The sequence below is a fragment of the Scyliorhinus canicula genome, chromosome 1 (genome assembly GCF_902713615.1).
Source record: "Scyliorhinus canicula chromosome 1, sScyCan1.1, whole genome shotgun sequence".
Classification (NCBI taxonomy): domain Eukaryota; kingdom Metazoa; phylum Chordata; class Chondrichthyes; order Carcharhiniformes; family Scyliorhinidae; genus Scyliorhinus; species Scyliorhinus canicula.
The window spans coordinates 228,627,630-228,642,699 of NC_052146.1; the positions used below are offsets into that span (position 1 = coordinate 228,627,630).

The 15,070-nt window shown below is 46.5% G+C and overlaps 1 protein-coding gene across 3 annotated transcripts in view; it reads left to right on the forward strand.

Moving 5' to 3' along the window:
- Window positions 1-15,070, forward strand: part of fam161a (FAM161 centrosomal protein A) — a 58,468-nt gene that overhangs the window by 35,549 nt on the left and 7,849 nt on the right. For all 3 annotated transcript variants that reach the window (XM_038808872.1, XM_038808856.1, XM_038808863.1), the window contains exons 4-5: window positions 4,939-5,106; window positions 14,373-14,472. In XM_038808872.1, coding sequence (XP_038664800.1) covers window positions 4,939-5,106; window positions 14,373-14,472 — 268 coding nt within the window. The remainder of the gene's footprint in view (window positions 1-4,938; window positions 5,107-14,372; window positions 14,473-15,070) is intronic.

Genomic DNA, 15,070 nt, shown 5'->3' on the forward strand with positions numbered 1-15,070 from the left:
ATTTGTTTCTTGGGGGTCGGTTTGCAGGATTGAAGGAACTGGAAGCGAAGTATGGGCTGAAGAATGGGGAAATGTTTAGATACATGCAGGTTTGAGATTTTGCCAGAAAGGAGATACAGAGCTTCCCCATGGAGCCGGCCTCCACATTACTGGAGGAGGTGCTGACGACAGGGGGGACTGGAGAAGGGGGTAGTGCCGGTGGTTTACGGAGTTATTTTGGAGAAGGCACCACTCGAAGGGATCAAAGCAAAGTGGGAGGAAGAGTTGGGAGAGGATATGTAGGAGGGGTTCTGGTGCGATGTGCTGCGGAGAGTGAACGCTTCCACCTCTGTGCGAGGTTGGAGCTGATATAGCTGAAGGTGGTATATAGCGCACACTTCACAAGGGCAAGGATGAGCCGATTCTTTGCAGAGGTTGAAGATGTGTGTGAACGTTGCTGGGGGTTGGTGGGGGGCCGTAAATCACTTTCATATGTTTTGGTCCTGTCCAAAACTGGAGGATTACTGGAAGGAGGTTTTTAGGGTAATCTGTAAAGTAGTGCATGCGAAACTGGATCCGGGCCCTCGGGAGGCCATATTCAGGGTGTCGGACCAGCCAGGGTTGGAAACGGATGCGGATGCAGATGTTGTAGCTTTCGCCTCGTTGATTGCCTGAAGGCGGATCCTGATGGGTTGGAGAGCAACCTCTCCACCCTGTGCCCAGGCGAGGCAGGGGGACCTGTTGGAATTCTTGACTCTTGAGAAGGTTAAGTTTGAACTGAGGGGAAGGATGGAGGGGTTCTACAATTCATGGGCATTATTCATTGTGAATGTTCTAAGAACTGGATAACATCGAACATTAGTTGGGGGGGGGGGGTGCTGGTTGGGAGGGTTGGGGGGAGGGGGACTAAGTGTGTTAATGGTGACTGGGTGATTCCCGATTCCTTTTTGTCATCATTTGTTTATGTGCACATGCGGGCTAATGTTTGGGGTTTGGTGGGAGGGTGGGATCGTTGTTATTGATTTGGGGATTGGCATATTCGTTACTGATTATTGTTTATTGTTGGAGGGTGTAAATTTGGGAGAAAATGCGAAAAAGGAGAATAAAAATATTTTTAAAAAAGACTGAGGACCATTAGCAGGGATCAGTTCAGCTAGCCAAAGTTACTCCCAAATGCTCAGCAGTTCATGATCAGTTTCAATGCGATATTCTCCTGCGCCATATTCTCCTGCCCTTACTGACCATACTTCCATGGCAAAAGTAGTTTGCAAATCCAAATTTCATGACACCCAGCAAACTAATCAGGAAACCTGTTTTGGCTTTGTAAGCATCTAGTCTTTTTCTACAAAAGCAAAATACTGTGGTTCAGGTGGGTGGGGGGGGGGGGGGGGGCAGTTGGGATGGTGGAAAGACCAGGAGAGTAGGTAAGGGTAGTCAGAGATGGTGGGGGAGGATGGTGGTCAGGATATCGGGCTGTGGTGTTTAAGGGAGGGTGTGGGGTGGGTAGTCGATGGTTTGGGGAAGTAAGGGTTTTGGGAAGTTATTTGGGGGTGGGGGGTTGCACAGTCAACTCTTGGACCGGGATCTTCCCAAAAGGAAACAAAGTTCCCTAGCGAGCATGTTTAGCCGCGTGTTTCCCGGCACTCGCAATGCCGAGAAACACATGGCTATTCAACACTACTCTGGCAGTGCTGATGCCATAGGGGCATCCTGGCAGTGCCAGCATGGCACTCTGGTAATGCCACCGGGGTGCCAACCTAGCACTGCCAAGGTTCCCTAGGTGGCACTGCCAGGGTACCAGATTGGCAGTGCCAAACTGGCATTTCCCACGCGGTGGCGATCAGGCCGGAGGTGCCCTGCGTGGGTGTTTGGGGGGGGGGGGGGGGGGGGGGGACCCCTTCGTAGTCAGCGGGGCTTGGGGAAAAGAGGGAGGTCAAGGTCGCGTCGGGGGCTCCAGAGATTGGAACTCCGTTGGCTGGTTTAGCACACTAGGCTAAATCGCTGGCTTTTAAAGCAGACCAAGGCAGGCCAGCAGCACGGTTCAATTCCCGTACCAGCCTCCCCGAACAGGCGCTGGAATGTGGCGACTAGGGGCTTTTCACAGTAACTTCATTGAAGCCTACTCGTGACAATAAGTGATTTTCATTTCATTTCATTTCAAATAGCATCCCAATCTCGCTACACTGAGGAGTTCTGGCGAGCAGAGTTCCTCAGTGCAGAAAATGGGGCTATGTACATTCCCCGCTGAGGCCCCTTATCTAACCCAAGTGTCGTTTGGTACTGTTGTGTTTCTCGGCACTGCAAGCGTTGGGAAACTTCTATTGATGCCCCCAATCCAACATTTTGTTGGAGATCAGTCGAGTCTGGCTACTTCTGGTTCATACTCTGTATCCAAGTACTGTACACTGGTATGTGAGGGCCAGCACTGATGTCAGTTTATTGATGTCAATTTACAGAAGTTTGTTAACGCTTTACAATGCACTTGTTGGACAGCATTAGTGGTAATCCTGGGTGTGATATCGCCAAAAACATATGCATATAATAGAAAAAACACAGAGAAGAACTATAAAACTGATCCCCAAGCATCAATTCAAAACAAATATTGAGGAAAAAAAAATTTTACTCCAAGAGTACAAAATGTTTGAAATAGACTGTCAGTTCTGTTAATATTAACAAAAACATTGTGATATTTAAAATATAGTTGAGCTTAAAGATGAGAGGGTTAAGCACTAGAGTGCAGAATATCAATAGATTGAAGAATTTTTACTTGTTCCTGACCTTTTTAAAATTTGTATATTATGTATCACAGTGTTTCTTTAACACTGGCCAAATCAATTGAGATGATATACTTGAATGAGTCAATCCACAAAATGTTACTGATCACAGCTCCACAAATAGACAATCCAAGGCTAGATCTTTGCAGAATTTCATTTCGTTAACATGTTAGGAAAATAGTATTTGCGTATTGGATTCAAGGCCCAAGTACTGTACAGATAAAGTGCAATATATGGAATGGATTCACTGGACATATGGGGCTGGATGCTCCGATTTGAAGACTAAGTGCTGACGCCGGCGTGGGAACAGTTGCGTTTTACACCCGACAAAACGGCGCAAATCTGCAAAGATCCGCCTTCTGGTAGGGGGCTAGCAGGCACGCAGCATAAAGCCCCAGCTTTACCTGCGGATACGACCGGAGAATTGCTGGGTCTGTGGCCGCGCATGCACGCGGCAGCGGCCTGCAACGACCGCGCCGTGCAACATGGCCCCAAAACCTTGCCCCCTATAATCAGCCTTGCCACCCCCGGAAAACCCTCAGTGCCCGCCAAAGCGGAACAGCTCCCCCTGATTGTGGTGGCGCTGGACTCAGTCTGCAGCCCCATGCCGGGTTCACGAAAATAAAAAGTACAAGTGTTCCACGCCGTCGGAACTCAGCCCATCGGGGGCAGAGCATCGAGGGACGGCCTCGAGTGACGCAAAAGCAGCTCCGCCCCTGATTCTCCGGCCGATCGGCAAACGTGATTTTGCCGTCGGCGACCGGAGAATCCCGTCCATGATTTTATAACCAATGGTCCTGTATAACATGTGATAAACTCTCCAGGGAAAGTTAACATTATTAACTTCTTTAACCTGGATAATCATAAGATAAAAGGACTACATAAGTGATGATATCATTATGGTTGCATTAGCACAGCAAAACATTGAAAATAGATTGAATTTTTTTCTCCTAGTTTATAAACCAAATAATTTTTATTTAGACATTGAAAGTTAAAACAATAAATTCTGCTTCTGTGGCATTGTATATAACTGCTTCTAGTTGCACTGACATATTGAGACGCAAAATTAATATTTAATATTTATATTATTTGCATTTGATAGTGACATATCAATAATGAATGCAAAAATATTTTTAAAAGTCTTTTACAAGAAAGCATTTTGATATGTGGATTATCAAGTATATACAGTTATTCTTCTCTCGATTATCCAGTTAAATTTGTATTTGGAAAATTATATTACGTTATCCAGTATAAATATTTCATAAACTTGTCAAATAAGAAACACTAAAGTTGCACCATTATTAAGATCTCAAGGGAGACCATTAACTTTAAAACAAATTGAACTCCCACAAGATTTTAAACAAAAATGTTTACTTTACAAGAATTAAACAAAGCAAGTATCACTAATTTAAAACAATATTTTGTAAATCCTTAAACTTTAAACCTGGAAATATTGACAGACCGCTTCTGTTATTTCCACCCAAATATTCCCCTATATTTTTCAGGACATTGTGGGTTCTTTCACTTCTTCTGGCAGCAGACCAAGGTATGCCACAATTCTTAGGATTGTACTTTGGTTTTCCAGAGTGTCCCACTTTTTCTGAAATGTGAGTTTCCTTGGGATCCCTCCACTTGGCGTTTAGCCAGGCAACCCCTCCTCCCAACTCTCTTTAAGCACCTTGCGAACATGGGCGCCCCAGCCAAAGCATTGGCGTCACTGCCTTCATGTGTACTGATTTAAAAATCAGGAACAGCTTTGGTTACTAATGGTCTTCCCATACATTGTCCCTGCTTCGGACAGACACATCTGCTTTCTCCCAGTCTGCTCCCATAGATCTTGGTCCGACAACTACATTAGAGCTCCTGGCAGACTCTATTCCTGCCTTCTCCAAGCTCCAATCAAGCTGACAGTTTAATGCCTGTTTCTATGAGCAAACAAACAGAGATAAATTAAAAGAACGGAACATCCTAAGCCCTATAGCTCATCTCCATGGCAGCGGAAGATATTTTCGGATGCTTGAAACAAAAATGTAAACTAATTATTACCTTCAAAACAACTTGCATGATGAAAAGCATGTCTTTTTTTCAATGATACTCAAGTTCTGTACTACCAAATGACAATTTCTAATTTGTTAACCATTTCTAAAGCTATCAATACTTAATTTTATACTTGACCACTCTCTAGGAAGTCTCTGGAAGAGAAAAAGAAGAAAGAAGAACAGGAAGTAAACTGGAAACGAGAGCAAAAACTGAGGGAGAGAAAATTGAAAAAAATCATATCTACCCGTGCCCAAGCCAATGATCCGCACCAGAGCTTGGCTGAAGTGTCAAAATCAAAAGTAAAACAATACAGGTATGCTTTTTACTAACAGCATGTACGATATCCTCCTCTTTGGACCACAATTTTAGCATGTCCACAATGTCTGACAAACTATTTCCATGTGCTCTGTGTTTGTTTTTCGTGATAGTTGCTACCTTTGAGTTGTTTAGGAGGCAGCCCAAAATGCACCGTCCTTTAGTGCACAGAGGCGACACCAACCTCCTTCTGCAACCTTTGAAATCAGGTTTTAAGATATTTGTCACCATTGCACTAATCTGCCTTTGTCCAGAGAATTCATGAGTAGCGTTGCTGTATACGAATGTGAGTGACGCTGTATACAAAACTGAGTGACATGAAACCTTGCCAGTGATCTCTCGCTCTCCTAAGACCAGCATGGTATAGTTGTTTGGGGACAGCAGTATCCACCGGATTATTTTGCTGCTGCTTAAGCTCTCCATGTAGCTGCTCCACATGTCACGTTTTCAATTGTCTTCACCACTGAAGGGTTGGACACAGTGCTAACTGTTATATTGTGATTGTAATACGTCGTTACTCTTTTGCTTACTTCTGGTCTGATGGTTGTAGTTCAATAAAACTATCAGTCTTCAGTTTAAGCAAATAACATTTAATGAATAACGAATATAAATATTAATGAGTTTTTTCACTCTGCTACAACTATAACTGATGATAAAGTAAATCAGAAAAAGTATGTTTAACTACACGTGCCAACTAAGCTATCTCTCTAACACTCTGCTATCCAGTTACTCCTGATACGTTGCCTCTGTAGCAGAGTCCTCCCCACCCTCGGCACCTTCCCCATAAAAAGTCCGAAATGATCGTGTCCAATTGCCGAAGAAAGGCCTTTGGTATAAAGATCGGGAGAGCCTGAAAAATAAACAAGAACCTCGGCAGAATATTCATGTTCTTCACTTGGACCCTCCCCGCCAACGTCAACTGAAATGTATCCCACCTATTAAGATCCTCCCTGGCTTCCTCCACTAGCTTCGTTAAGTTTCACTGATGGAGTCCGTCCATTCCCTCGCTACCTGAATCCCCAAATACCTAAACTTATCCCTTGCTACCAAAAATGGCATTCCCCCTAAATTAGCCCGCTGTCCCAGCTCATTCACCAAGAAAACCTTGCTTTTCCCTACATTCAGTTTATATCCTGAGAATCCTCCAAACCTCCCCAGCAAGCCCATAATCCTTCCCATACACTCCAGTGGATCCGAATCATACAGCAAAATATCATCAACATAGAGTGACACCCGAAGCTCCCTCTGTTCCCTCATAATCCCTCAGTAACCTCGACCCCCTGAGTGCCATCACTAGTGGCTCTATGGCCAGCGTAAACAATAACGGCGACAGCGGGCATCCCTGTCAAACTGCCCCAGCAGCTTTTACCTCCTCGCCAATCCCTCCATGGTGGGCACCCTCGAATACTCCCTGTCCACCTCTACTAGCTCGCTCACCAGATGGTCACGTTCCCCCTGGATCACTGCCTCCAGTGCTTCCTAAAAAATGGCCGCTGACACCTCCCCATCCTGATTCAACTGCACGTATTCCTTAATCGCCGCCTGCACTTTATCACAAAAACATCCATCCGCCAACAACCCCAAATCAAACCTCCCCCCACAACCTCTGCTCTTGTCCCAATCTAAACCGACTCTCCAGCCAGTGGGTTGCATGGTCAGTGATAACTATCCCCACATACTCTGCCCCCTCCACCTCAACTAAAATCACCCGACTCACTACAAAGTAATCAATCCTCAAATACACCTTATAGACATGTGAAAAGAAGGAATACTCCCTTTCCCCTGGGATCTGAAAGCACCATGGATCCACCATACCACCTAGCTGCCTTGCCATTGGTACCCTACCCATCAACCTGGGGCACGACCTAACCACCTTTGGCTCTAGGACACAATTAAAATCTCCCATGTTCAACTGGTGCGTGGCCAAATCTGGGATCGTTGCCTGCAACCCCCTTATATAACCCACATCATCCCAATTTGGGGCATACACATTTACCAACACCACCGGCTCCCCTTCCAATACCCCACTCACAATCACTTAGGGGCAGCAGGGTAGCATGGTGGTTAGCATAAACGCTTCACAGCTCCAGGGTCCCAGGTTCGATTCCCGGCTGGGTCACTGTCTGTGTGGAGTCTGCACGTCCTCCCCCTGTGTGCGTGGGTTTCCTCCGGGTGCTCCGGTTTCCTCCCACAGTCCAAAGATGTGTGGGTTAGGTGGATTGTCCATGCTAAATTGCCCGTAGTGTCCTAATAAAAGTAAGGTTAGGGGGGGTTGTTGGGTTAACGGTATAGGGTGGATACGTGGGTTTGAGTAGGGTGATCATGGCTCGGCACAACATTGAGGGCCGAAGGGTCTGTTCTGTGCTGTACTGTTCTATGTTCTATGTTCTATGTACTTATAGAACAGTACAGCACAGAACAGGCCCTTCGGCCCTCGATGTTGTGCCGAGCATTGTCCGAAACCAAGATCACACTATCCCACTCCCTGTCATTTTGGTGTGCTCCATATGCCTATCCAATTTGGTGAGTGATTCATAGGGTGGGTCAAACTACTGTATCAGGCCCCTGTAGCAAGTGTGTCTACGAACCAGCTGAGGTCGGAATATTTTAGGCTACACCGAGGGACGAGTCAGGGGTGCCCCCTATCCCCGCTACTATTTGCCCTTGCAATTGAACTGTTGGCCACAGCACTGAGGACTTCTAGGAATTGGAAGGGGCTGGTTTGGGGGGGAGGAGCACCGGGTTTCGCTCTATACAGACAACCTGCTCCTGTATATTTCGGATCCGCTAGAGGGGATGGGGGAGGGCATGCAGCTCCCACCCGGATCCCTCACCTCCTTCGCACTCTCAAATCCCATTTTTTTGCTCATTAAGATTGCCACTCCCCTCGATTTCAAATCAAATCCCGAGTGAAAAACCTGCCTGGCCCACTCCTTAAGCTAACCTGGTCCTTCACACCGAGGTGCGTCTCCTGCAGAAATGCAGCCCTCGACGGGAGAAAGATTGGGAAATTACTGTCAATGGTAGGCCAGCAAGCTGTAGACATTTATAACTCTTTTACGTATGGTGACAATGAAGATAAAAATAGCTTTCAAGTGATAATTGTAATTTGATGAACACTGTAAATCACACTCAAATGAAATCATGGAACGCTTTGACCTGCATAACAGATTCCAACAAAATGGGGAGACTATCTTTAATTTTGTCACAGATCTCCGATTGTTAGCACAAGGTTGTAACTATGCTGATGTAACAGACTCCATCATCAGGGATCAATTAATCTATGGGGCGGAATTCTCCGCTCCCGGGAAAAATCGGGAGGGCCGTCGTGAACTCGGCCGAGTTTCACGACGGCCTCGGAGGCCGCTCCTCGCCCCCTATTCTCCCCTCCCGGCGGGGCTAGGAGCGGTGCTCCGTAACTCTCGGCCGCCGGGCAGCGCGCCGAGAGACGGGATGGCGGCGCCTATGTGACGTCAGCCGCGCATGCGCAGGTTGGCCGGCTCCAACCCGCGCATGCGCGGCTGACGTCACGACAGCTGACGGCTCAAACCCGCGCATGTGCGGTTGCCGTCTTCCCCTCCGCTGCCCTGCAAGACATGGTGGCTTGATCTAGCGGGGCGGCGGAGGGGAAAGAGTGCGTCCCTTTGAGACGCCGGCCCGACAATCGGTGGGCACCGATCGCGGGCCAGTCCCCTCCTGAGCACGGCCATGGTGCTCACTCCCCTCTCCGCCCCACACAAGCTTCAATCCAGCTTTTGGCGCTACGTTCACGACGGCAGCGACCAGGTGTGGTTGCCGCCGTCGTGAACCGGTCGCAAACGGCAGGCCGCTCGGCCCATCCGGGTCGGGGAATCGCCGGTCACCGTGAAAAACGGCGAGCGGCGATTCTACTGAGCGGGCGTGGGATAATCGTGGGGGGCGCCAGGGGGGCATGTCGTGAGTCGCCCGGCCCTCCCGCGGTTCTCCCACCCGGCGTGGGGAGCGGAAAATCTCTCAGATGAAAATTTAAAGGAATCATTAATGCAGCAAAATGATTCAACCTTAAAAACTACCATAGCAAAATGCTTACAGCAAGAACAGAAGAAACAACAGTACCTAGAGTTTCTCGAGGAAAAAAACACGGAGAAAATCCTCCATGAGGTGGAAGACGTTAAAATGATGGCCTCTCCTCGCAGGCATTCTTTTCCGGCCGCCGACGCCCATTCCAGCATGTCCGCGCATGCGCACAGTCAACAGAGACGCGATCCGGCAAGATCCCGACATGCGCACGAAGCTGCTCATGCGCAGTATGCAAAGTTCCGAACCCAGCCAGAAGAGCGAGTCGTGCATGCGTGATCGCTGCCGACGTGTGATGTCACAAACGTCATGACGTGTTACTGTTGTGGCAACGCCCACTTAAAAGGGAAATGTCCTGCACTAGGGAAAAGATGTCTAAAGTGTTCCAAAATGAATAATTTTGCCCCCCAGTGTCAGTCCACAGCAAAATATTACTCTCCAACGCAAAGACATGAAAACTTCAAGTTTTGCACAGTAGATGCAATGGACACTCAGACACTCAAAGAAAATTTTTCCGACCACGAAGATTTCCACTCCTGGAAGAACACGTATGGCGTTGGAATCATAAATGCCACATATCAGCACGAGCTGACCACACAGCCTCAATACGTGCATACCATTGCCATGGTGCAAGTGAACAACTCCCCAATTCCGTTCACGCTTGACACGGGAGCAACCATGAACTTGATGACAAGCAAAGATCTCGCATCCATCCCAGGGACACACGAGATGATACCTGCTGCATGCAAGTTAACAGACTACAATGGCAACCAGATCATCTTGAGGGGATCATGCCACCTACAAATAGTCAATAAGAAAGTCACAAAAGGACTATGCTTTGAGATCATGGACGACAAACGAACGTTGCTGTTAGGTGCTGAATTCAGCCTGCAGGATTTGCGGCTGATACAGAGGATTTTCATGAACATGATGATTCATCACGACTGGCTGATGCCATCCAGCTGCTTCTCAGTGAGTATCCTGCCGTCTTTTGTGGCATGGGTACATTACCCTACAAGTACAAAATCCTGCTCAAAGATGATGCACAACCGGTCATTCATGCACCAAGGAGGGTACCAGCTCCGTTGTGGGACAGGGTAAAAGCAGAACTCCAATGCCTCCAATCTCAAGGCATCATATCACAGGTCACACAGCCGACTGACTGGGTCATCTCATTGGTGTGTGTCAAAAAGCCGTCCGGTGAACTCAGACTTAGATCCCAAAGATTTGAACAAAAACATTTGCAGGGAACACTACCCCATCCCCATCCCCAAGTGAGAGGCGATAACGAGTAAAATGGCGAAGGCTCGCATATTCACCAAACTATATGCCTCACAAGGCTTCTGGCAGATGCAGCTCAATGATTCCAGCCGACTGTTGTGTACCTTCAACACACCGTTTGGACGATACTGCTATAATCGTATGCCTTTCGGGATTATCTCTGCATCCGAAATATTTCACAGAATTATGGAGCAGATTGCGGAGGGCATTGATGGCATCCTAGTATATATTGATGACATCATAATATGGTCAATGACAGAAGAAGACCACATTGCTCGGTTAAAGCAAGTCTTCAAAAGAATCCACCAATTTGTGCTGAAGCTCAACCAATCCAAGTGCACCTTCGCACGTTCAAGTCTGACCTTCCTGGGTGGCACGATATCAGAGCACAGGGTGAAGCTGGACACTGAGAAGATCGCGGCAATTCAGAACATGCAGCGGCCACGTGACAAGAAAGCGGTGGTCAGGTTTCTTGGATTCATCAACTTCCTAGGCAAGTTCATATCGAACCTAGCAGCACGGACGACAACATTACAAAATGTGATAAGGAAGGACACGGAGTTTGATTGGACTCCATACCACCAAGACGAGTGGGTGGATCTGAAGCACCAATTGATGGCAGCTCCAACACTGGCATTCTTCGACCCTCCAAAACCCACAAAGATCTCCACCGACGCCAGTCAACATGGAATTAGTGCGGTGCTAGTTCAACAGAATGACCGATTGGACTGGGTCCCAGTGGCATACGCTTCTAGAGCAATGACTGCCACAGAGTGCTGGTGTGCACAGATAGAGAAGGAGTGCCTGGGATTGATCACGAGTATAACAAAATTCCACCATTATGTGTATGGCCTTCCCACATTTCTAGTGGAGACTGATCATAGGCCACTGGTCAACATTATCAACAAAAATCTCAATGACATGATAAATTGCCCTTAGTGACCAAAAGGTTAGGAGAGGTTATTGGGTTATGGGGATAGGGTGGAAGTGAGGCCTTAAGTGGGTCGGTGCAGACTTGATGGGTCGAATGGCCTCCTTCTGCACTGTATGTTCTATGTTCATCTTCTACCCCCTCAAAGAGCCGGCTTATCCTCGCAAGACCACCCTACTTAACCCCACATGTCCACCCTATCCCTGTAACCCTGCAACCCCATTTAACCTAAGAGCAATTTGGCATGGCTAATCCACTTAACCTGCACATCTTTGGACTGTGGGAGGAAACCGGAGCACCCATAGGAAACCCACGCAGACATGGGGAGAATGTGCAGACTCCGCACAGACGGTGACCCAAGTGGGAGTCGAACCTGGGACCCTGGCGCTGTGAAGCCATAGTGCTAACCACTATGCTACTGTGTTGCGCAGATGTAACCCATCCGGTTTGTACTGGTCCCATCACTCCCAGAACCGGTCCCAATGTCTCAAGAATCTGAAAGCCACCCCCTTGCACCATTTTTCCAGCCACGTATTCATCTGATACATCCTGCTATTTTTACTCTGACTAGCACATGGCACTACTACTAATCCTGAGATCACTGCTTTTGAGGTCCTACTTTTACTTCCTAACTCCCTATATTCAGCTTTTAGGACCCCATCCCTTTTTCTAACCTATGTCATTGTTGTCAATGTGTACCACGGCCACTGGCTATTCACCCGCCCCTCCAGAATGTCCTGTAGCTACTCCAAGACATCCTTGACCCTAGCACCAGGGAGACAACACACCATCCTGGCATCTCATTGGTGGCCACAGAAACGCCTATCTATTCCCCTTATAATTGAATCCTCTAAAACTATTGCGCTCCTCCCCTATGCAGCAGAGCCAACCATAGTGCAACAAATTTGGCTGTCACTATTTTCCCCTGAGAGGCCATTCCCCTCAACAGTATCCAAAGCAGTATGTCTGGTTTGCAGGGGAATAGCCACAAGAGATGCCTGCACTGACGGCCTAGTCCTCTTGTTCTGCCCGGTGGTCACCCATTCCCTTCCTGCCTGTGTAGTCTGAGCCTGCAGTGTGACCACTTCTCTATATGTGCTATCCACAATACGCTCCACCTCGCGGATACTCCACAGTGTCCCCAGCCACCGTTCCAGCTCCGAAACCCAGGCTTCCAGAAGTTGCAGCTGGAGTCAATTTCTCTACACCTGTTGGTCTGGCCCGAGCACTGGAAATGTTTCCGGCTTCCGCATGGAACATGAGGAGCAAACTATGGCTTGGAACTCTCCTGCCATTAAATTAAACCTTTTGAAGATATATAATACCAATTACTCAAGAATCTTCTTTCCTGATCCTCAGTAATACAGAATATAGCCCTTACAAACTATAAACCTCAAAAGACCTTACAAACTATAAGTGATAAAAGTAGTAACCTTCTCATTTATGGTGAATATAGTCTTACTCTGGATTGTTCCTTATCTATTTCCTAAACTGAAAGATACAATGATCACTGTCCCATAAATGTCCCCTGTAAGGGCCATTCCTGCTGATTCCCTTTTTCTCCTTTCTTTATTGGATGGTTAATGGACATGTATCTTTCAGTCAAGCAGCAGAGAAAGGGGAATTCAGAAGTTACAACATAATATATGGTGCTAGTTTTCAAGTAGCAGAACTCCAACCTTGTGGCACCTGAGAGATGGAGTGGGACTCAATTTGATTGGTTGGCTGGTGGCCAATGAATTGGCCAAACGGCCATATTCTGCCTGGTAACAGGTGGTGATTGGATCCTGCCTGAGTGGGATGATTTTCAGAGAGCTAGGAATAGGCAGTTGGAGACTTGGAAACGGAGAAAAAGGACCTTCTCTCTCTATCTCCCTCGTGTTTTCTCCAGAATAGCCGCTGTATTTCTGAAACTGCAGGACCTGAATAAATCTACAGCGAAAACCATTATAACAGGAAACAGAAATCTCAAACTGAAAGCCTTGAAGGGGAAGGTGTGCTAGAAACAACTATCTGAAACAAAGACTCTTTATCCTTTTACTTATTGTTTTCATGCCTCTCTTCAGCTCTATGTTCATTTGTCTTGATGTGTGTGTAGAGAGTGGGGGATTAGGAATTAGATGACAATTAACCAGTTGAATTTACTGCATATTCAATTAGAGTTCTTGTTATTAATAAAAAAGTATTGTATTTAAATTTACAAACCTGGTGACTTTAATTAATGGGCAGCCAAGGGCCAAAGATTTGGGGTATTTTTTCGAAGAAGAATTGGCTAATTCAACTGTGTTGCAACTCTTGGTCAAGGGGGGGCAGGTATTGACCTCTATTGACACTTGATCCACTTGGCCCACTTCATTCCCAAGAACCAGGTCTAGTAATTACCCTTTCTCGTTGGACTAGAAACGTGCTGGTGTAGTAAATGATCCTGAACACACTCCAAGATTTTCCGCCTCTTTGTCCTTTATATGATTCCAGTCTATAATTGGACAATTAAAGTCCTCCATTCTTAACTACTTTATAATTTTTGCACCTCTCTGTAAATTCCTTGCAGAGTAGACTGAGCAACATAAATGCACCTTTTTTTGTTTCTGCTGTAGCCAAATAGATCAAATGGCCTCGATCACGCTCGACTTGGTGATGCGACGAGACCGTTAAATCCTGCGAGATATTGCAAGATGTCGCAGTTAACATATTTAAATGAGCCATTGGGGGCACTCTCCTGACATTGACTTCCTCTGCAATCTCTTGTCGCTGCCTTTAACCCCACCCCCTTTGAGGGTGGAGGACCTCTCTCTCTTTTCCACCTCTTTGACCAAGTGTTTCCAGCTGAGTGTGCAGTGAATGCCATGGGCATTGTTGGCTGTACTCAAAATTACGCAAATGGACAGGGAGCATAATGCGTGCATTTGAATCGAAGAGCATGAGTTAATCATGTATTACAATCCCTGCACCCATTTTAAATGGTCATTCAGTTTAACCCCCATTATGTCTTGTAGGACTTACCAAAGAAAACGGACAAAAGAGTACCTTCTGGAGCTGGAGAAGATTCAGGAGAGAGTAAGCAGGAGGCCTCTGCTGTTCGAAGAGCTTACACAGGTATATTCTTAAAACAGTTTGAACTGTGTAAGTATTCCTGATTACAAATGTTAACATTTGTTCTGTTGATTTTTAGCCTTTTATTGCATATTTCAAAAGAAAAGTAATTAACCGTTTTTATATGAATCATATCGTTTCTTTGGGTTAATGTCTTTTTGTTAAGGAGATGTTACTTTGCTTACTGGTTTCTGAATTTTGATGATGAAGGAGGAATTGATGTTGGACATAAATGTGTCTTTGTATTTTTATTTAATTTTTTTTAATAAACATTTCATTGAGGATTTTTGGTGTAGTAACAACAAAAGAAACAATATACATGAAACCATAAACATAGTGCAAATGCCATTTACCTCTCATACAGGTCCCACCCTTATTGACCCCCTACTCTACTCTAAACTACTCTTTCCCCCCCCCCCAAACCCGGTCTACTGACTATTAATTTCCCGCAATGAAGTTGACGAACGGTTGCCACCTCCGGGCGAACCCTAACAGTGACCCTCTCAAAGCGAACTTGATTTTGTCCAAACAGAGAAATCTAGCCATGTCCGATAGCCAGGTGTCAAATGTCGGGTGCATTGAGTCCCTCCATGTTTGCTTC